Below are 23,056 nucleotides of genomic sequence, written 5' to 3'. Positions count from 1 at the left end.
GTGTGTGTGTGTGTGTGTGTGTGTGTGTGTGTGAGACATCAGAACGCTGGACTGAGTGGTCGGGTTCCAGCTCTACTGTGGATTGTGTATTTAAGGATCCTTCACAGGACGGTGACACGGTGCTATAATAAACAGAAATCCCCTCAGTGCAGTTTAAACAGTGAGCAGGAAGCAGAGCAGGGCTCCCGTGTCACTGACCGATCTATTTGAAATAATAAAAGCCAGAACATCCTCCGAGTTCACAGTAAACCTGTGTGAGAATCCATGAAAGGCAGCTTCCTTCCTGAGCAGAGGCCTCAGACTGCTGTGTTTGGCCTCAGCACTCTGACTGGAGGCTTTGTCAGCAGAAACCTCTGGCTGCTCGGCCTCCTTCTCCTGCAGCTCAGCTCTGACTGCTGGCTTTCTGGCTAATCTCACATTTTTCCACACCGACTGCAATGGGAAAGCAGAATTAGGCCACACTGCACATGAGGAGATGATACTGGTGAGAGGGAAACCCACAATTAGCAGCTAACTCCCAACTGCTCTCTAACAGCAGTAGCTTCTAGCAAATACAGTTACAGTGTGTTAACTCTATCAAGTACCAGCACTTCCTGGGTGTTTCATCTTTCTTCGTTGTGCTTCCTTTTTCAATCTAAAGTCCTGCAGCTCTGTGGAACCAGAACATCATGAAGAAGGAGAGAGAACTCAGAGATCTCATCTGTCAGTAGGACTCAGAACGATGGAAACCAGAGAAAAATAAACTTTCCTTTGATTATTTAATTTACTAAAATGTAAAAACCTGGAACCGTCATGGCCAGCATGTTTCCACACGTGTAAAACTCTAAACTAATGTTGTCTCCTCATCCTGTAGATGTTTTTCTATCTCCAGAGTTTTCCTCTCTCGTCTGCTCATCAGCTGTAGAAAGGTGTTTCACCATGCTGGATGTATCTCCAACTACTGTCCCAAACAGAATGCGACATACAAGAAGTCCACGCAAGAAATGTATTTAAGTCATATGAAAAGGATTAAAACTAAACAAACAGCAGTGAAATGTGAACGTCAGCGATATTGACATGCGGCACGTTTCCATGCGAGAAAAAACGCCCCCTGTGGACAGGTACTGGTGTGTGCGCTCACAGCAACATGTTTTGCATTGAGGTGATCAGAAAACTCTTTGTCGCATCGTTTGCTACAACCAGGCTTTTATCCAAGCTGCCATCAGGAAGATTTTTAAAAGAAAACTTTCTGCCCAACAAGCTCAGTGCGTCTCGTCTTCCTTCCCTGTTCACCAGACTTTCTTGACGTCACTCAGTGCGTCCTGTGGATCTTCTTCACAGCTGGAAAACAGACTTTAGGTTCATTAGCGCCACCTACTGGGCTGGAGTGTTCATCACCATTAGCGGTGTGCCACAAATTAGGGAACTGAGAAAAGGTGTGATGAAATGTTTCATTTCTTTTAAGGCTTTATTACTCCGCCAAGGAATCGTGGAGTTATGTGACGACCGGCATCCGTTTGTCCGTCTGTCTGTCTGTTAGCAATATTACTCAAGCGATGAAAACGACTGAGCAGCCTTGGCGGAGTACTGCGCTCTCTGAGTGCTTTTTTGTTATTATATATATTTATTATTACAGTGAATAGAGCACAGGACTTGTGGAGAAATTAAAACTTCTCTGTCGATGAAAACATGAACAATCAAAGAGTTCAGCAGCATCTAAATCAACCCTCCTGTTGTCCTCATTTATGGGCACCAAAAAATTATGTTTCCTTGTCTGAAAAAAACACAAAAATTCAGCAAAAGATTCCCCAAATTTCGAAAAATTTGCAAAACATTCAGGAAGAAAATTCCAATAATTCCTTAAAAGTTTTTTTTTTTTTAAAAATCCCCCAAATTTGGCAAGAAAATTCTTGTAAATATTTTCAAAAAATGAGTAAAAATCTTCCAAAAAATCCTAAAAATATCTAAAGTGATTCCATATCAGTAAAACTTCTAAAATTTTCTTTAAGAACATTCACATAAAAATCAACCAAAATCCAGCGAAATTCGCTGGATTTTGGTTGATTTTTATGTGAATGTTCTTAAGAAACATTTTTAACATTTCTTTTTTTTCCACCAAAAAATGTTCAAAGATTTCCCCAAAATGTTGAAAATGTGAACATCAGAAGTTTCACTGTGAAAATATATTTTTTTCCACATTTTCAAACTGTAAACCAGGTCAATTTTGACCCGCAGGACGACACGAGGGTTAATTAAAACTCTTTCAGTAATGAATTTAAAGGTGTGAATGACTGAAGTCTGTCCTCAGAACTAGCATTTTCAGCACTGCTTGTTCTTCTGCACATGCTCAGTCAGTGCACTTACATGGGAACAGTCCATCATAGAACTTAGGCTCTACATGGATGGACTTTGTTGAACAACGACACTTACGTCAGCTCTGCAGAGAAGCAACATTCATTAACTGCCGGAGCTTCAGAATCGCTGCAGACTAGGTTTGTTCTGCCTAAAGAACGTCCCACGGAACCTCCAGGTCAGACCGGTGCTGAGTGATGAAGTGACGGATTGCAGGAGGCCATGAGTCGGCTTCGTGTGACATCAGCTCTTCTCTTGGAGGGAGAAGCTGCTGGAAAGAAGCGGAATGTTGATGTAACATCGCCGCTGTCTCCTCAGTGTGAAGGAATGATGAACACTCAGACAGACCACAGTGGCGCCAGTCGTGGTGGATCGTTTTCACGGCGAGTTTGGATAAATCAGTGGCAGCGGCTGATCCTGCTGCAGCCGTCAGCAGTGATTTAAGCCCCACACCCTCCACCGGCCCTGGAATTTCCCTGCAGATCTCAGTTTCCTGCAGAACCAGCAACCATCTGAGGATCCAGGAGGATCGATGAGGAGAACACTTTGTTCTGCCGAGAACCCAACAACCGACGACGTCTTATTAAAGTAGAGTTTATTCAGAACCTTCATGTGTTTCAACGTTAGAAAAATACAGTCGGGCTGCAACCAAAACCACAAATACTACTGACAACACATGCAGTACATGCTGAGTACTACTGTGGACCGTAGTATTCAGTATGTACTACTGTGGACCGTAGTATTCAGTATGTACTACTGTGGACCGTAGTATTCAGTATGTACTACTGTAGACTGTAGTATTCAGTATGTACTACTGCGGACCGTAGTATTCAGTATGTTCTACTGTGGACCGTAGTATTCAGTATGTTCTACTGTGGACCGTAGTATTCAGTATGTTCTACTGTGGACCGTAGTATTCAGTATGTACTACTGTGGACCGTAGTATTCAGTATGTACTACTGTAGACTGTAGTATTCAGTATGTACTACTGTAGACCGTAGTATTCAGTATGTACTACTGTAGACCGTAGTATTCAGTATGTACTACTGTAGACCGTAGTATTCAGTATGTACTACTGTAGACCGTAGTATTCAGTATGTACTACTGTAGACCGTAGTATTCAGTATGTACTACAGTGGACCGTAGTATTCAGTATGTACTACTGTAGACCGTAGTATTCAGTATGTACTACTGTAGACTGTAGTATTCAGTATGTACTACTGTAGACCGTAGTATTCAGTATGTACTACTGTAGACCGTAGTATTCAGTATGTACTACTGTAGACCGTAGTATTCAGTATGTACTACTGTAGACCGTAGTATTCAGTATGTACTACAGTGGACCGTAGTATTCAGTATGTACTACTGTAGACTGTAGTATTCAGTATGTACTACTGTAGACCGTAGTATTCAGTATGTACTACTGTAGACTGTAGTATTCAGTATGTACTACTGTAGACCGTAGTATTCAGTATGTACTACTGTAGACCGTAGTATTCAGTATGTACTACTGTAGACCGTAGTATTCAGTATGTACTACTGTAGACCGTAGTATTCAGTATGTTCTACTGTGGACCGTAGTATTCAGTATGTTCTACTGTGGACCGTAGTATTCAGTATGTACTACTGTAGACCGTAGTATTCAGTATGTACTACTGTAGACTGTAGTATTCAGTATGTACTACTGTAGACCGTAGTATTCAGTATGTACTACTGTAGACCGTAGTATTCAGTATGTACTACTGTAGACCGTAGTATTCAGTATGTACTACTGTAGACCGTAGTATTCAGTATGTACTACTGTAGACCGTAGTATTCAGTATGTACTACAGTGGACCGTAGTATTCAGTATGTACTACTGTAGACTGTAGTATTCAGTATGTACTACTGTGGACCGTAGTATTCAGTATGTACTACTGTAGACTGTAGTATTCAGTATGTACTACTGTGGACCGTAGTATTCAGTATGTACTACTGTAGACTGTAGTATTCAGTATGTACTGCTGTAGACTGTAGTATTCAGTATGTACTACTGTAGACCGTAGTATTCAGTATGTACTACTGTAGACTGTAGTATTCAGTATGTACTGCTGTAGACTGTAGTATTCAGTATGTACTACTGTGGACCGTAGTATTCAGTATGTACTACTGTAGACTGTAGTATTCAGTATGTACTACTGTGGACCGTAGTATTCAGTATGTACTACTGTAGACTGTAGTATTCAGTATGTACTACAGTGGACCGTAGTATTCAGTATGTACTACTGTAGACTGTAGTATTCAGTATGTACTACTGTAGACCGTAGTATTCAGTATGTACTACTGTAGACTGTAGTATTCAGTATTTACTGTGTGCATGTACTTTTTGAGTAATTTTCAACAATTTTCAAGTATTTTTTGGGCAATTTTCATAAATTTTTTCACAATTTGTGAGTAATTTGCTGGGTTTTTGTCACTACTGACAATTTTTGAGAAATATGGGGCAATTTCCAATTATTTTTCGACAACTTTCGTGTCATTTGACTAATTTTTAATGAATGGAAAACACATTTGAGTTCTGTTAAAAACTGAAACCAGATCAGTTTTACATCCATTCAAGTGTCACAGTCTGAAGCCAAAAACATTTTGGACAAATTTGAGGAATTTTGGTGTAATTTTAGGTATATTTGAATAATTTTCAACAGTTTTTCACTATTTTGGAAGATCTGTAAGTCATTTGGGATAGTTTTTCTGTAATTTTCCGCAACTTTTCAAAGGAGGAGGAACACATTTGTGTTCCATTAAAACCGTAAGCAGCCCGTAAGTCTGATGGACGGACAAACCAACGTCGATCGTCACAGAACTCCGCCACGTTCTTTAATATAAAGTATTTTTAGTCTCTAAGAAATTCTGTCCCTGACTAGTTGTATTTTACCAAACATTGCTCTTCATTTGATTTGAACTAGACTGGATCTGAAGTGTTCAGATTTTCTGTGGAAGTGAAGGAATCCTGCTGCACAGATGGGAGAAGTGAACGTAGAAATATTTCTCAAGTGTCTGTTAGAATGCTGAGAGCTGACAGCGAATCTTTCTGTGGCTTCACTTTCAGATCCGCTCCGAATCTCTAGAAAAGATGAAGCTTCTTCATGTCTGAACACATTTGACTTGAGCACCGCAGCAGCTGGTTTTTATCTGTGTTGTTTTTCCTCCTTCAGGGATCAATGAAGTGTTTCTGATTCTAATTATTTTAACCCTCTTGTCATCCTGAGGGTCAAAACTGACCCGTTTAAATTTTGAAAATGTGGAAAAAATTGATTTTCACAGTTAAACTTCTGATGTCCACATTTTCAACATTGTTGGGAAATCTTTGAACATTTTTTAGTGGAAAAAAGAAATGTTAAAATGTTTCTTAATCCTCCTGTTGTCCTCATTTATAGGCACCAAAAAATACTGTTTCCTTGTCTGAAAAAAATCCAAAAATTCAGCAAAAAAATTCCCCAAATTTCTGAAATTTTACAAAACCTTCAGGAAGAAAATTCCAATAATTCCTTAAAAGTTTCCCTTAAAAGTTGTATTTTTTTTTTTAAAAGTCCCCCAAATTTGGCAAGAAAATTCTTGTAAATATTTTCAAAAAATGAGTAAAAATCTTCCAAAAAATCCTAAAAATATCTAAAGTGATTCCATATATATCAGTAAAACTTCTAATATTTTCTTGAAGAACATTCACATAAAAATCAACCAAAATCCAGCAGATTTCGCTGGATTTTGATTGATTTTTTTTGTGAATTTTTAAAAAAAAAAAACAAAAAAAAAAAAACATTTTTAACATTTCTGTTTTTCCACCCAAAAAATTTTCAAAGATTTCGGAAAAATGTAGAAAATGTGGACATCAGAAGTTTCACTGTGAAAATATTTTTTCCACATTTTTAAACTTTAAACGGGTTAATTTTGACCTGCAGAACGACACGAGGGTTAAAGAAAATATTAGCAGTTTTACTGATATATATGGAATCACTTTAGATATTTGTAGGATTTTTTTGGGAAGATTTTTACTAATTGAAATTATTGAAAATATTGACAAGAATTTTCTTGCCAAATTTGGGGGATTTAAAAAAAAAACTTTTAAGGAATTATTGGAATTTTCTTCCTGAAGATTTTACAAATTTTCAGAAATTTTGGGAATTTTTTTGCTGAACTTTTGGATTTTTTTTAGACAAGGAAACAATATTTTTTGGTGCCTGTAAATGAGGACAACAGGAGGGTTAACTGAACTTACAGAACTCTTAATCAACACAGTTTTCATTCTGCTGAATCAGTTCATGGTTACAGAGAAAACATAAACATCACCAGCTGATCAACAATTACACTCTTTGTAAATGATCTGGTCATTCTGTTTTTTTACTTGAACCCAAACTGACAGAAAATCGACCAGAATTGAGGAATCATGTTTCAGATTTGCTTTATTGTAATAACTGTGTTTTTTTCTAAGTTTGTTAAAATATTCAGGCCACAGTATTTTCTAGAATTTAGCTTTTGTCCCAAATAGCAAACATTTTGATCTAAAATGACCCATGACAGGCGGGTTTATGAATCAGCAGCAGAAAAGCAGAGAACTTTTTTACATCTGAAGCTGCTGTTCCTCTTTGTTTTCTGCTTTGACTGAACCCAGACAAGGTTTTCTGCGTTTCTGTCAGTTGTGTAATTTTTTGTCTCGTTTTTGTCGTCTGTCCATTTTTTTGTTGCTTTGTAGTTTTTTTGTTGAATTTTTTGTCTTTTTTTGTTTTGTTTCGTGTCGTTTGTCTTGTGTTTTTGTCGTTTAGTGTTTCCTATTCATCTCGCTTGTGTTTTTTGTTGTGTTTTTGTCATTTTGTGTTCTGCTTTATAGTTTTGTGGGTTTTTTTGACTCGCTTGTGATGTTTGTCTGTTTTTTTGTCCTTTTGTAACTTTTTTGTCTAATTTTTGTAATATTTTGTCTTGTTTTTGTTGTTTTTTGTCTTTTTTTGTCGTCTCATGTTTTTGTCATTTTGAGTTTCCTTTTTGTCTCACTTGTTTTATTTGTCAATTTTTTTGTCGTTTTGTTTCTCGCGTGTCATTTTTTTTGTCTCGTTTGTGTCATTTATGTAATTTTTTATCTCATTTTTGTCATTTTTCTGAACTTTTTTGTCTAATTTTTTACCTCTTGTTTTGTTTCTTGTAGTTTGTCTCAGTTTTTGTCTTTTTCTGTCTCATTTTTCTAATATTTTTTCTTATTTTTGTTGTTTTTTGTCTTCTTTTGTCTGAGTTTTGTTGTTGTGATCATAAAGTAAAATACTATATCATTTAGTTCCTGATAGCTGTGACTAAATGTTGTGTTTGTTTGTCGACACTCTGTGATCTGGAAGTTTTAATGTGTAAATAATAAGCTGAGGCTGAATGTTGTTGAAATCAAATTCATTTTTCTTAAGAAATTTCAGGCTGTTCATGATGTTTTGTAAAAAGAGAATTCCTTAAATGTGAACATTTTTGCACTAAAACAAAGGAAAAATGTGGAGTTGTGGTTATTTATAGGTTATTATGCTGTGATTTTACTGGTCACTTGAGATCAAACTGGACTGAATGTGGAACCTGGACTAGAATGATTCTGACAGCCCTCATCTAAACTGTCTGACTGCAGGATTTCTGGTGATAAACTGGAGATCTTTCTGTCTCTTTACAAACATTATTACGTTCAGTTATTGATCTGTGTTTGTTGTGGTTGTATCTAAACAGACTGTGGTGTTTTGTTGCTTCAGACCGATTCGTCTCCTCCATCTCACATCTGTCAGACGCAGCAGCACATCTGGCTGTCAGCGCTGCACATGTCGCCAGCGGTTCCACACATGGTTCTAAGTGGAACTTGTGCTGCTGCTGCTACTGTGCAGGCCGCTGTCAGACTGGCTGTAATTAGACGTGCTGAGACTTTGATTGATGCCAGACACAATATTTCATATTTGAAACTGATCCGTTCACTTTGTTTGCACATGAGAATCCGTTTGTTGACTTCAGGAGGAACTGTTCAACTCCGGAAAAAGTCTTGAACTTTTCCTGAAGCTTCTTCTGTGTGCCGCTGCAGGTTTTGTGTTTTTCCTGTGCTCTAAAGTCTGTAACTATGCACTAAGATCTGAGGACAATATCTCATTGATAGTTTAAAATTGTGATTTTGATCTAATATAGACAAATTCTTCAGCCTTCCTGTGTAGCACAGTGCACATGCGGGTTCATGTCTGCAGGATGATTGCTTTGTTTACTGTAAATATGTAGTAATATCTTTATGAGTTTTAGGTCATGCCAAACTTCAAATAATCCATGTACAAAACACTAAAACATGCAGTTGTTGTGTAAATGTTCTTGTCCTGAGACCAAATCAAAAAAAACTCGGAGACAAAAATGTTTGAAAATATTTATATACCAAATAAGTCTGGAGTTCCTCCTAAAATCACATTTTTCTCTTGTCCCACCCCCTGATGACCAAACTGAATCTCTAATAAAACAGTTAAAATGAAATTTAAATCTCCTTTTATTGGTATTATTTTTTTCATTGATGTCTCTTGTCATTGTGGGATTTTTTTTTTAAAATCAACATAATATTTTAAATAATTATTATTATACATGGAACATGTCCCATAACAACCCTGTTGATGACATTTTTGTCATTTCATGTCTTGTTTCTGTCATTTTGTGTCTTGTTTTGGTTCTATTTTGTCTCGTTTTTGTTGTTTTGTCTCTCATTTTTGTCATTTCCATCATCAAACATTTTTCCTAAAGAATGTGTAGAGCAAAGCTATGTCCTCTCTTCTATTTTCCATATTTCCATCCCATCGTCAGTCTTGATTGAATGTCTCCCTCTACCTCATATTATCAGGATCAGACTAATTCTTTGGACTGTTTTCCATCAGTCAGTTTGTCCTCTTGGTCAGCAGTAACAGCAGCTAAATATCTAGCTTCTACTGCTGAGAAAAAGATCACATTAGCATGGATTAGCAACCCTGTTACTGTGATTAGAGTAGGGTTAGCAAACAACACAGAAAACATGGAATAAAAATGCTACCATTGATGTGGAAGCTGAGCCAATCAATACCTATTATTGATGAATGTGGAGCAGAAAACTGGAAAAGAGAAGCTTTATTTTTCAAACATTTTGAAGCCCAAATGTCCTCCAGTTCTGAAATGAGCCTTTTACTGCCATGGAATTAAAATAAAGGCAGGAAGTTCTGTTTGCCTCAAAAGTGATGCAGGTGTGATGTCAGGAAATAAGATCTTTCACAGCTGTGAACTTCTGTCTTTACTTCTGGGGTTTAAATCCATGAATTTATCTCTGTTTTCCTTCAGGTGATCTGATCTGCTTCTTGTGTATTTCTGACAGTGATAATCTGTCCTTTGGTTTTTGCAGACGTCATTTCTCCGACACACTTCAACCCGTACTTCAGGCGGCTGACCTTCGACGTGTCGTCTATGGAGAAGAACTCCTCCAACCTGGTGAAGGCTGAGCTCCGGATCTTCCGTCTTCAGAACCCCGGAGCCCGAGTGTCGGAGCAGCGCATCGAGCTCTATCAGGTACTTCTACCAGCTATGTTGGGTTTCATCAACCCTCTTCTGAATGAAAATGACAATTTACCTGCCACCAACTGTAAAGCAGAAAGAACGGCTGGAGTTCCAACTTTCTGATGATCCTAGAATCTTATGTGATTCTAGTCCAGATTAACCCCGAGCCAGAGCTGTCTACTGATGACTGTGAGGCGTTTAGGGAACATCTGTAAACTGCAACATCTGCTGATGTCTGTGAGGTGTTTAGGGAACATCTGTAAACTGCAGCATCTGCTGATGACTGTGAGGCGTTTAGGGAACATCTGTAAACTGCAGCATCTACTGATGACTGTGAGGCGTTTAGGGAACATCTGTAAACTGCAGCATCTACTGATGACTGTGAGGCGTTTAGGGAACATCTGTAAACTGCAGCATCTACTGATGACTGTGAGGCGTTTAGGGAACATCTGTAAACTGCAGCATCTACTGATGACTGTGAGGCGTTTAGGGAACATCTGTAAACTGCAGCATCTACTGATGACTGTGAGGCGTTTAGGGAACATCTGTAAACTGCAGCATCTACTGATGACTGTGAGGCGTTCAGGGAACGTCTGTAAACTGTAGCATCTACTGATGACTGTGAGGCGTTCAGGCAATGTCTGTAAACTGCAGCATCTACTGATGACTGTGAGGCGTTTAGGGAACATCTGTAAACTACGGTGTCCACTGATGACTGTGAGGCGTTTAGGGAACATCTGTAAACTGCAGCATCTACTGATGACTGTGAGGCGTTTAGGGAACATCTGTAAACTGCAGCATCTACTGATGACTGTGAGGCGTTCAGGGAACGTCTGTAAACTGCAGCATCTACTGATGACTGTGAGGCGTTCAGGGAACGTCTGTAAACTGCAGCATCTACTGATGACTGTGAGGCGTTCAGGGAACGTCTGTAAACTGCAGTGTCTATTCATGACTGTGAGGTGTTTAGGGAATGTCTGGAAACTGCAGCGTCTACTAATGACTACGAGGCATTTAGGGAACATCTGTAAACTACAATTTTACTGATGACTGTGAGGCATTTAGGGAACATCTGTAAACTGCAGCATCTACTGATGACTGTGAGGCGTTTAGGGAACATCTGTAAACTGCAGCATCTACTGATGACTGTGAGGCGTTCAGGGAACGTCTGTAAACTGTAGCATCTACTGATGACTGTGAGGCGTTCAGGCAACGTCTGTAAACTGCAGCATCTACTGATGACTGTGAGGCGTTCAGGGAACGTCTGTAAACTGCAGCATCTACTGATGACTGTGAGGCGTTCAGGGAACATCTGTAAACTGCAGTGTCTATTCATGACTGTGAGGTGTTTAGGGAATGTCTGGAAACTGCAGCGTCTACTAATGACTACGAGGCATTTAGGGAACATCTGTAAACTACAATTTTACTGATGACTGTGAGGCATTTAGGGAACATCTGTAAACTACATTTTTACTGATGACTGTGAGGCATTTAGGGAACATCTGTGAACTACATTTTTAGTGATGACTGTAAGGCGTTTAGGGACATCTGTAAACTGCAGCATCTACTGATGTCTGTGAGATGTTTAGGGAACATAAACAGTCTCTGCTGCTGATTCACAGAATTATTAAGCCACAAAGGAAAAAGTAAATTTCAGTTAGAAAATGCAGATTTTGTTCCAGGGTCACTTTTTGACTTCACAAAAATTTCTGAATTTTTCAAAGATTCCATCACAGAGACTGTCAGAGAAACGTCCAAATCCTGACAAACAACAGAATAATTATCTTTTTGAAATGTTTGTGTTCTTTTTGTTGGTTTCACAGAGATAGTCGGTTCTGAACTTAAAGATTAAATCTGTGTGTGAGTGGATCAGTTTGTGTGAAATAAAACTTCTTACTCCATCCCTAAATGTGGCGTCTGTCAGGCTACAGTCAGGCCTTGGGGGTATTAAACAGCCCAGATAATACCCCGGGGTACTAACTGGACCAGAGTAAATGTGGGAAATAAAACAGGCTTCGGTATCAACTTGGTACTGAAGTGTCGCTTCTCCGGACCTCCTGCTAATCTCGGTTCTGGAAGCTGCTGTTAAAGAGTCAAACAGGAGAATCATCAAAGAGCTTTGAAGCTTTTTGTTGTCTGTCGAAGCAGCACGTCATAAAAACTCCCGGTTCTCTGAACCTCAGAGTCTCGGCAGCACAAACAGTGTTTTACACATTAGGCCCAGATGAGCCAACGTAAACACATGGTTCTGAAGAACAGCAGAATAAAAGACGTCTATCCAGAGTCTGGTTTCACTCGCTGCTCCTCCCAAACCTGCTCAATCCATCAGACAGTCTCAGTTTCTATGTTAGTGCTGCCGTGAAGCTTTTACTAAATCACACAAGATCCTGAAAGCAGATCCTGCTTCATTCAGTAGGTTTGTCAGAGGGGAGCGTCTTTAATGGACCAGAGACACCTGTCCAGATGTTTCAGCACCTGGCCAGGTGTTTTCAGTACCTGCTGCTGCCTTTATAGAGTCAAAAAAGCTTTTATATTCTCCTGAACTTCGGCTTTACGACAACAAACTGCAGGTTGTGAAGATCAGCTGGTCCAGACTGGAGTCCAGGTGAATCAGAAGAGAAAAAACTGACACTGATGTTTAGTTTTTCTGCGTAATGTGACATAACATGTTTTTATTGCACTTTGACATTTTATCAGAGTTCAGCTTAATTCAAGGTGACGTTCAAATCTGCATCAAAATCAGACTGAAAAGAATCTGCAGCTGCATTCAGAGAACTAAACCAAAACTCATCTGCTGATCCACAAACGCTGCAGTTTACAGATGTTCCCTAAACACCTCACAGTCATCAGTAGATGGTGCACTTTACAGATGTTTCCTAAACGCCTCATAGGAGATGGTGCAGTTTCCAATATTCCCTAAATGCCTCACAGTCATCAATAGATGCTGCAGTTTACAGACATTCCCTAAACACCTCACAGTAGATGGTGCAGTTTACAGATGTTCCCTAAACACCTCACAGTAGATGGTGCAGTTTACAGATGTTCCCTAAACACCTCACAGTAGATGGTGCAGTGTACAGATGTTCCCTAAACACCTCACAGTCATCAGTAGATGGTGCAGTGTACCGATGTTCCCTAAACACCTCACGGTAGATGGTGCAGTTTACGGATGTTCTCTAAACACCTCACAGTAGATGGTGCATTTTCCAATTTTCCCTAAACGCCTCATAGACACCAGTAGACGCTGCAATTTACAGATGTTCCCTAAATGCCTCACAGTCATCAGTAGATGGTGCAGTGTACAGATGTTCCCTAAACACCTCACAGGAGATGGTGCAGTTTACAGATGTTCCTTAAACACCTCACAGGAGATGGTGCATTATCCAGTATTCCCTAAACGCCTCGTAGTCATCAGTAGACGCTGCAGTTACCAATGTTCCATGAACACCTCATAGACACCAGTAGACGCTGCAATTTACAGATGTTCCCTAAATGCCTCACAGTCATCAGTAGACGCTGTAGAGTCAAAATTTGTAATTTGGTCAAACGTTGTTTCTGTTGTCAGATTTTAGGACACAAAGACTTGTCGTCTCCGACTCAGCGCTATATCGACAGTAAGGTGGTTCGGACCCAGACGGAGGGAGAGTGGTTGTCCTTCGATGTGACTGAAGCAGTGAGTGAATGGTTGAACCACAGAGGTGAGCTTTAGATCACACGTCTTTTCAGTCCATTTATTCACCATGTTTGTATTTTTTTTTTTTGCATCTTCAGACTGATCCACTTTGGTTTCTCCACAGACAGAAACAGTGGATTCAAGATCAGCCTCCACTGTCCCTGCTGCACGTTTGTACCGTCAAATAACTACATTATTCCCAACAAGAGCGAGGAGCTGGAGGCTCGATTTGCAGGTGATTGATTCAAACAATCACTTTTCACGTTATTTTCACTCATGGTTGCTAAATCATCTGTGTGATGTTTCTATTTTTCTTTCTTGGTTTCAAGCTGCTTGATATGTTTTTATCTCACTGTTAACATGTACAGTATTTATTATCTGTAATTTAAATAAACAGGAAATCTGAAAAATTAGAACAAACTGTTCAAATAGATTACAATTAAAATGTTAGAAGAAAAAACCTTTAGAGAAAGAAAGACAGCAAATGTCATCAACGTAATGACTCAGACTGCCAGAAGGTGGAGACAAAAGTTCTGCAGTTTAAAGCTGTTTGCTTTTCTTTGAAGAAGCAGATAAAATACACTACCATTCAAAAGTTTAGGGTCACTTAGAAATGTCCTTATTTTTGAAAGAAAAGCTTTTTTTTCAATGAAGATAACATTAAATGAATGATAAATCCAGTGTAGACATTGTTAATGTGGTAAATGACTATTCTAGCTGGAAACAGCTGATTTTTAATGGAATATCTCCATAGAGGTACAGAGGAACATTTCCAGCAACCATCACTCCTGTGTTCTAATGCTACATTGTGTTAGCTAATGGTGTTGAAAGGCTCATTGATGATTAGAAAACCCTTGTGCAGTTATGTTAGCACATGAATAAAAGTGGGAGTTTTCATGGAAAACATGGAATTGGCCCAAACTTTTGGACAGTAGTGTACGTGCAGCTGGATTTAACCCTTACCGTCCAGATACTGTAATGACTTTCACCCTCATGTCGTCCTGCGGGTCAAAATTGACCCGTTTTAAAGTTTGAAATGTGTAAAAAAAATATATTTTCACAGTGAAACTTCTGATGTCCACATTTTCAACATTTTTGGGAAATCTTTGAACATTTTTTGGTGGAAAAAAAGAAATGTTAAAAATGTTTCTTCAAGAACATTCACATAAAAATCAACCAAAATCCAGCAAAATTCGCTGGATTTATGTTGATTCTTTTGTGAATGTTCTTAAAGAAAATATTTGAAGTTTTACTGATATATATATGGAATCACTTTAGATATTTTTAGGAATTTTTTTGGAAGATGTTTACTAATTTTTTGAAAATATTTACAAGAATTTTCTTTCCAAATTTGTTTTTGTTTTGTTTTTTTTTTTTAAATAAAACTTTTAAGGAATTATTGGAATTTTCTTCCTGAAGGTTTTGCAAATTTTCAAAAATTTGGGGAATTTTTTTGCTGAATTTTTGGATTTTTTTCAGACAAGGAAACAATATTTTTGGTGCCCGTAAATGAGGACAACAGGAGGGTTAAACACACAGGTTTGTACTTGGAGTTTAGCTGAACTTCAGACCAAAGCTTCACACCAGATCAGAACATGAAGTTTCTCTGACAGATTAAAGGCCACATCAGTCCATTTTAACAAAGCATGAAAGAAGATCAGATCTACTGACTTCATAACATCCTGCAGGACGTTAACATGACTTCAGTCTGTTTACTCTCAGTTCATTTTTCTGCTGCTGCTTATTGATCTTACTGATCTGTTGATTGGTGATCAGGTATTGATGACAGCTTCCTCCACGGCGGCGACCTGAAGGTGTTTAAGAAGCGACGCCACAGCGCTCAGGCTCCACACCTGCTGCTGATGCTGCTGCCTTCCTATCGGCTCGAGTCTCAGTCGCAGCACAAGAACCACCGGTCCAAGAGAGCTCTGGATGCTGCCTACTGCTCCAGGTACCAATAGATCCACTCTGATTCTCCAGAATGCCTCCCCTGTCCATCAGAATTATGGAAAAGTTCTTCTGCAGTCTGTTTATTCAGTGATAACTGACCAAACGTGATGATATTTTAGACAAATTTAGAGGTTCAGTGGATTTAAAACTAATTTTATCTCCAAAGAAATCACCAGAATGAAACTATTCATCAACTGGAAACTGTAAAAACAGAAAGAAATCAGGTTTTCAGCTTTCCAACACTCCTTGAACTAACATGTGACGTGCAGTTCTATCTGGAAAAATGTCCCAATTTAAGCTTAAAATTGTGATATTTCATTAAAGTGTCTCTTTCAAAAATTCTCCAAGAAATAAAACATTTGCAGCAGATTCTGTAAAATCAGAACCTTCCTCCTGGTTCTGGTTCAGCTGTGACCAACAGGGGAACATGCAGGGAGTTTTCAGGTTGAACTGCAGGCAGTGTTTCCACAGAGAGACTGAGAGGAAAATCAAAGCTACTGGATGAATAAAATAAAGTCAGCATGGCTCAGAAACAGTGAACAGAGGAGCAAGTAGTTGGAGATACATTCAGCATGGAGAAACATCTTTCTACTGATGATGAGAGAAAAGGTCTGGAGAGGTTGGAAACATGAAAATGTCCATGATCGAATGACTCAAATATTGTCTAAAATGACAAACCAACTTAAAAATTAATCCAGAATGTCTCAATTTGTGCAAAATGACATACACTTCCCAAAACGTATTGAAAATTTATCAAAAATGACCAAAAACTTGAGATATTCCTTTTCAAAATGACTGACACGTTGCCCAAAATGACACAAACTAGTCTAAAATTATTGAAAAAAGTGTCCAAAATACCTAATTTCCAAAAATGACATAAACATGTCCAAAAGTTAGTGAAAAATTACCCAAACGACCTAAAATGTGTTCAGAAATCAAATAAAGATATCCAAAAATGACTGTGATGAGCAGAGCAGAGAGGAAAAGTTTGTAAATGCTGTAAAATGGAAATATTCCTGTTAGAAATGACCGACAAGTAGCCCAAAATAGCACAAACTTGGTTGATTTTTTTAAGTGCCAAAAATGACCTTATTTGCCAAAAGAGGACAGAAACTTGTAGCAAAAATTATTGAAAAAATATTGAAAATTACTTAAAACCTGTTCAAAGTCACAAACATGTATCCAGAAATGACCTTGAGGAAAATCAATGCTACTGGATGAATAAAATAAAGTCAGCATGGCTCAGAAACAGTGAACAGAGGAGCAAGTTGTTGGAGATACATTCAGCATGGTGAAACATCTTTCTACTGATGATGAGCAGAGTAGAGAGGAAAAGTCTGGAGAGAGAAAAACATCTACAGGATGAGGAGACAAAATTAGAGTTTTAACATCTGAGGAAACATGTTGGACATGATGGTTCCAGGTTTTTACATTTTTCTAAAGTAAAAAATCTAATTTTCAATCATTCTATCAGTCCAACTGACAGAAAACATCTGAGTTCTCTCTTCTTCATGCTCTTCTGGTTCCACAGAGCTGCAGGACTTTAGATTATTAAATGAACCACAAACATGCAGAAACTGTTCAGAGTTCAAAGGGTTGATATGACTATAAATTATATGCATTTATAGAAATAAAACTCAACAGTCAGGTAACATTCGGACATTAAGACTCTTCACCTGTTCCGGTGTCAGTCAGAACCTTGACTCACCTTCATGTCTTTGTAGAAACGTTCAGGACAACTGCTGCCTGCGTTCCCTCTACATTGACTTTAAGAAGGACCTTGGCTGGAGGTGGATCCATGAGCCCAAAGGCTACGAGGCCAACTTCTGTGCGGGGGCGTGTCCTTACCTGTGGAGCGCCGACACCCAGCACTCCAAGGTGAGTGGACCAGGTGACACCATTCAGAGCCCAAATTCTGAGTTTTACTTATTTTTCCGACAAGGAATGCGGTGGAGTTATGTGACGATTGGCATACATTTGTCTGTCTGTCTGTCTGTCAGCAACATTACTCAAAAACCTACTAACGGATTTGGATGAAATTTTCAGGGAAGGTCAGAAATGACACAAGGACCAACTGATTAGATTCTGGCAGTGATGCAGCTTATAGTCTGGATCCACAGATTAGTTAAAGATTTCTGTATCATTGTGAGAAAGCAGCACGACGTCACTGTAACCATGACAACAAGTGAACACTACATCAGCTGCCTGCTGATGATCACATGATTGTGATCCTACTACAAATCCACCACTGAGGACTTATCAGGACTTATCCGTCAGAAATGATACAAGGAACAACTGATTAAATTGTGGGGGTGTTTCTGAGTCCCATCAATTCCCGTCACCTGCTACATATTTAGGTCACGTGATTCAGTATCCGTACATAACGTACACATGCATAACACACACCTGTGCTCAGCACAAGGTCATTTTGTTTGTGGGTACATCTATATTAAATGGACACATTCTATGTTGCCGTGATTTCTGATCATCAATAACTAATAAACAAGAAAAGCACTCAGAGAAAGCAGTCCCCCACCAAGGCTGCTCAGCTGTTGTATGATTTCCAACGCATAAGTCCTGATAAGTCCTCAGCGGTGGATTTGTAGTAGGATCACAATCATGTGATCGTCAGCAGGCAGCTCACGTAGTGTTCACGTGTTGTCATGGTTACAGAGACGCCGTGCCGCTATCTGGCAATGATAAGGAAATCTTTAACAAATCTGTAGATCCAGACTATAAGCTGCATCACTGCCAAAATCTAATCACTTGGTCCTTGTGTCATTTCTGATCTTCCCTGAAAATTTCATCCAAATCTGTTTTTGAGTAATGTTGTAAACAGGTAAACAAATTATCAGACAAACGTGTGCTGATTGTCACATAACTCTGCCGCGTTCCTTGGCGGAGTAAAAATGCTGCATTTCTGGCAATGCGATATGGGGGAATGAATCGCCTTGGAGGAGTACTGCTCTCTCTGAGTGCTTTTCTTGTTATAATATGTAACATTATTTATGACTTCTCCATTTACCGTTATGTTAGGACAGTCCATTTGTTCTTGTCTGTCTTCACACACTGATGGGAGATCATTTATGTACAAAGTATAAAGCAGAGGGCCCAAAATTGAACCCTGTGGTACTCCCATGGAGCAGACCCTTGTTTGAGATACAGCATTATTAATGCGACCAGAGAGATGAGATTTTAGCCAACTAAAGGTACTCATGGACAGTTTGTATCTTGTTAACTTTGAGAGGAGGATTGAGTGACTGACTGTATCAAAAGCTTTATGTAAATCTAGAAATATTGCAACGACTACCGCCCCTTTATCAAGATTCTGTTTTATTGTTTCAATGTTCTGTTGCAGGTGTTGGGTCTCTACAACACCATCAACCCCGAAGCATCAGCGTCTCCCTGCTGCGTCTCCCAGGACCTGGAGCCCCTCACCATCCTCTACTACATCGGAAAGACCCCCAAGATCGAGCAGCTGTCCAACATGAAGGTCAAGTCCTGTAAGTGCAGCTAGAAGCCTCAGCAGACGCCAACGCTCCTTTAATCAACACATTCAAACTGCAGCGGTTCCACACAGTCCAAGGAGCTGCAGAACCAGAACCACCAGTTAATATTCTACTTCCAGAACCGCTGTTGTATTTCAGTGTTCACTCTGAGCTCATTTCTTCTACAGTGTTTGACTCTTAAAGCATCAGAGCTGCTGTTTATCCGTCAACATGCAGCTTTTTATTCACATCAGAGCCTCAGATCCTGGATCAGAACCAGTGCAGTGACTCGGTGCTGAGCTTTTTGTAGCCTGAGCTGGAGCTTCAGGCTACAAAAACATATGAGCAGTTTTTTATTAAGAACAAAATAAATGAAAAGTTTTAAATTCCATTCTAACATCATGTGGAATCAAAGGATGACATCAGTTGCTTATATACAGAACAGAACTTTTCCATTTTATATTGACATTGAGAAAGTTGAGACCGGAGTTCAAGTAGAAACTGTCCTGACGTTATGTTTATATTTTATTGACACAGAAACGCACAGTTCTTTACTGACAGATGAGTTTCCTGAACAGGTGTTTTACCTGTCGAGCACCTGACAGGGAATAAAATAACTTTCAGCAGCGAAGTCATGTCACAGGACACAGACATGATACAGAGACAGGAGACAGGTGTGTCTCTAGAGATATGGCTCTATAGGTGTCTCTACAGGTGTGTCTACAGGTGTCTCTGTTGGTGTGTCTCTACAAGTGTGTCCCTACTGGTGTCTCTCTACATGTGTGTCTCCACAGGTGTGTCTTTAGAGGTGTGTCTCTACAGGTGTGTCTCTACAGATGTGTCTTTAGACATGTGTCTCTACAGGTGTGTCTTTAGATGTGTGTCTCTACAGGTGTGTGTACAGGTGTGTCTACAGGTGTGTCTCTACAGGTGTATCTCTAGAGGATTGTCTACAGGTGTGTCTACAGGCATGTCTTTCAAGGTGTGTCTTTACAGGTGTCTACAAGTGTGTCTCTAGAGGTGTGTCTACATATCTGTCTCTAGAGGTGTGTCTCTACAGGTGGGTCTACAGGTGTGTTTTCACCAAGCAGTCGAGAGTAAAGCTGGATTTAAACTCCTTTGATCTTCACTGTGATGCTCGTAGTTGTCAGCAGCTGGTTTATGAAGGTTTTACGGGAACTATAAAAAAATCCACACATTTAAAGTCACTGAGAAAAGAACTTCGTTTTAAACTGTTTAGATTTTCTTTCATCCCCCAGAATGTTTCCTCACAACATTTTATTTGTTTCTCAGATTGAAGTTCAGTCTCAGTTCCATTCATGTATCTGTGAATGTGGATAGAGCCACATGTTTGCCGTCGTCCAATCAGCAGCTGGCCTGTGAGGCGTGTCTCTGATATGACGGTTCTATATTTATCTGACTTCGGACCTACAGCACGGATTCATCACGAAGGAATAAATCAGGCTTCATTCAAACACTGGAAGTAAAAGTGAAGCGTTATTTATGTGAAGTAAGTCGTGAAAATATCCCAGATCTAAAACATTCACCGTCACTCCTCCACAGTTTCCACATCCTCAGTGCTCTGTTTGTAATTCTCCACATTCTGTACCATGTTCTGGTTCTGGTTCTGGTTCTGATCCATCAGCCTGCAGTGCTAATATTTACTATCTGCTCTGTTCTGTACTTCACACGATGGAACATTATTCATCTTGATACGAGGGGAAAAAGTCTGTAAAAGTGGTTTATTGTACCGGTTTCATGGTTTTTAGTTTACTGTCTTTATTGTTAATATGAAAAAAACAGGATTTCTGTTCTCTTTTATTGCAGAAGTGAGAAAAACTGTAATGGTATTTGCATAAAGTTCCTCTGTGTACCTAAAGTGGGAGGAATATTTTAGAAAACTACAACTGTTCTGCTGTTAGCAGCTTATTTATGTATTTATTGATGTTTAGCAGAAACACATTCAGCATCAGATTCATCACGGACAGAAAAAACAGACTGAAATAGGGAAACATTCTTCTGTTGGACATATTATTGCTTCATTTCCAATAATGAAATTAGAATTCAAGTTTCAGAGCCTCATTTATCCCAGAATGCAGACTAAAGGCAGAAGAATTACAGAACGTAAACTGATTTTCTGTTTGTTTCTCTCAAACAGAATCCTGGAAATGTCTCACTGGAAAACAAATAGATTTATTTAGGATGTTTCAGTGCCTGACCTTCATCAGAAAAACGGTTTATAACGAGTCAGATTCTACACAAGCTACAGGAAGGTTTCATCATTTACTAACTTTTCATGGAAAACATGGAATTGTCTGGATGACCCCAAACTTTTGAACGGTAGTGTATGTACAAAGTAAAAAGCAGATGACCCAGAATGGAACCCTGTGGTACTGCTGTGGAGCAGACCATTGTTTGAGATACAATAATATTAACACACACATTGGGAGCAACCGGAGAGATGAGATTTTAGCCAGCTAAAGGTACTCATGGACAGTTTGTATCTTAACTTTGAGATGAGGATGGAATGATTGACCGTATCAAAATCTTTACGTACACTACTGTTTCTAAGGTTTAGGGTCACTTAGAAATGTTTTTATTTTTGAAAGAAAAACATTTTTTTCAGTGAAGATAACATTTAATGAATGCTAAATCCAGTCTAGACATTGCTAATGTGCTAAATGACTATTGTAGCTGGTAGCTGATTTCTAATGGAATATCTCCATAGGGGTACAGAGGAACATTTCCAGCAACCATCACTCCTGTGTTCTAATGCTACATTGTGTTAGCTAATGGTGTTGAAAGACTACGTTACATTTCTTTTTGTTATTCAATTTACTGAGTCCAAACAGTGAAACTCAGTAATACTCAGTCATGTTTCTTTGTGATGATAATGATGATGATGATGATGATGATGGTGATGAAGGTTCTCAGAAAGTCTAAACCTTCAGATGTAAGCTAAGCAGCAGTTTCCTCCTCGACGTTTTATAGAATCGTTAGAATCAGTTTCTAAATCGCACTGATGCAGTTGTAATTTTATTATTTGCAATCTTTAGTCCCCCCCTCTATCCATCCAGTCAGGAGTGTAGATGTAGAAACCTGACCCCGCCCCCTTCAGGTGCCGCTGGGAAAACGGAGCGCTGTGCATCGACTGTCTCGACAGTTTGTGTATTTGTTGTGTTGGTGATATTATTGAGACACACGATGCTGTTTTGTATCACAGTGTTGTTGTTGTTGCTCAAATAAATTATTGAAGTTTTAATGGACCTCAGTGTTCTGTTTTAATCTGAGTCATGTTTCATCAAACTGCTGCTCACTGTGACCTGAAGAACCGACCATGAAGAACCGACCATGAAGAACCGACCCTGAAGAATTGGCTTTGAAGAACCAACCCTGAAGAACTGACCCAGAAGAACCAACCATAAAGAACAGACCTGAAGGACCAACCCAGAAGAACCGACCATGAAGGACTGGTCCTGAAGAACTGATGCTGAAGAACTGACCCTGAAGAACTGATCCAAAAGAACCACCCCAGAAGAACCAACCATAAAGAACAGACCTGAAGGACCAACCCAGAAGAACCGACCATGAAGGACTGGTCCTGAAGAACTGATGCTGAAGAACTGACCCTGAAGAACTGATCCAAAAGAACTACCCCAGAAGAACCAACCATAAAGAACAGACCTGAAGGACCAACCCAGAAGAACCGACCATGAAGGACTGATCCTGAAGAACTGATGCTGAAGAACTGACCCTGAAGAACTGATCCAGAAGAACTGACCATGAAGGACTGGTCCTGAAGAACTGATGCTGAAGAACTGACCCAGAAGAACCGCCCCAGAAGAACCAACCATGAAGAACAGACCTGAAGGACCAACTCAGAAGAACCGACCCACAACAACCAGTCCTGAAAAACTAACCCAGAAGAACCGACTATGAAGAACCGACCCAGAAGAACTGACCTGAAGGACCAACCCAGAAGAACCAACCATGAAGGACTGGTCCTGAAGAACTGATGCTGAAGAACCAACTCAGAAGAACTGACCCTGAAGAACTGATCCAGAAGAACCGACCA

The 23,056-nt window shown here is 39.3% G+C and overlaps 1 protein-coding gene across 1 annotated transcript in view; it reads left to right on the top strand.

The window, feature by feature from the left end:
- The window catches only part of tgfb2 (transforming growth factor, beta 2), a 40,769-nt gene extending 18,522 nt beyond the window's left edge, over positions 1-22,247 (top strand). Inside the window, exons 2-7 of the mRNA XM_023271112.3 lie at positions 9,719-9,882; positions 13,436-13,568; positions 13,668-13,778; positions 15,320-15,494; positions 17,218-17,371; positions 18,852-22,247. Of these exons, the coding sequence (XP_023126880.1) occupies positions 9,719-9,882; positions 13,436-13,568; positions 13,668-13,778; positions 15,320-15,494; positions 17,218-17,371; positions 18,852-19,010 (896 nt within the window). The 3' untranslated portion in view covers positions 19,011-22,247. The remainder of the gene's footprint in view (positions 1-9,718; positions 9,883-13,435; positions 13,569-13,667; positions 13,779-15,319; positions 15,495-17,217; positions 17,372-18,851) is intronic.
- Positions 22,248-23,056: the final 809 nt, after the last annotated feature.

Source organism: Amphiprion ocellaris, chromosome 9 (assembly GCF_022539595.1).
Source record: "Amphiprion ocellaris isolate individual 3 ecotype Okinawa chromosome 9, ASM2253959v1, whole genome shotgun sequence".
NCBI lineage: Eukaryota > Metazoa > Chordata > Actinopteri > Pomacentridae > Amphiprion > Amphiprion ocellaris.
The sequence above is the reverse complement of the archived record's forward strand: the minus strand, read 5'-3'. Positions and strand labels throughout refer to the sequence as shown.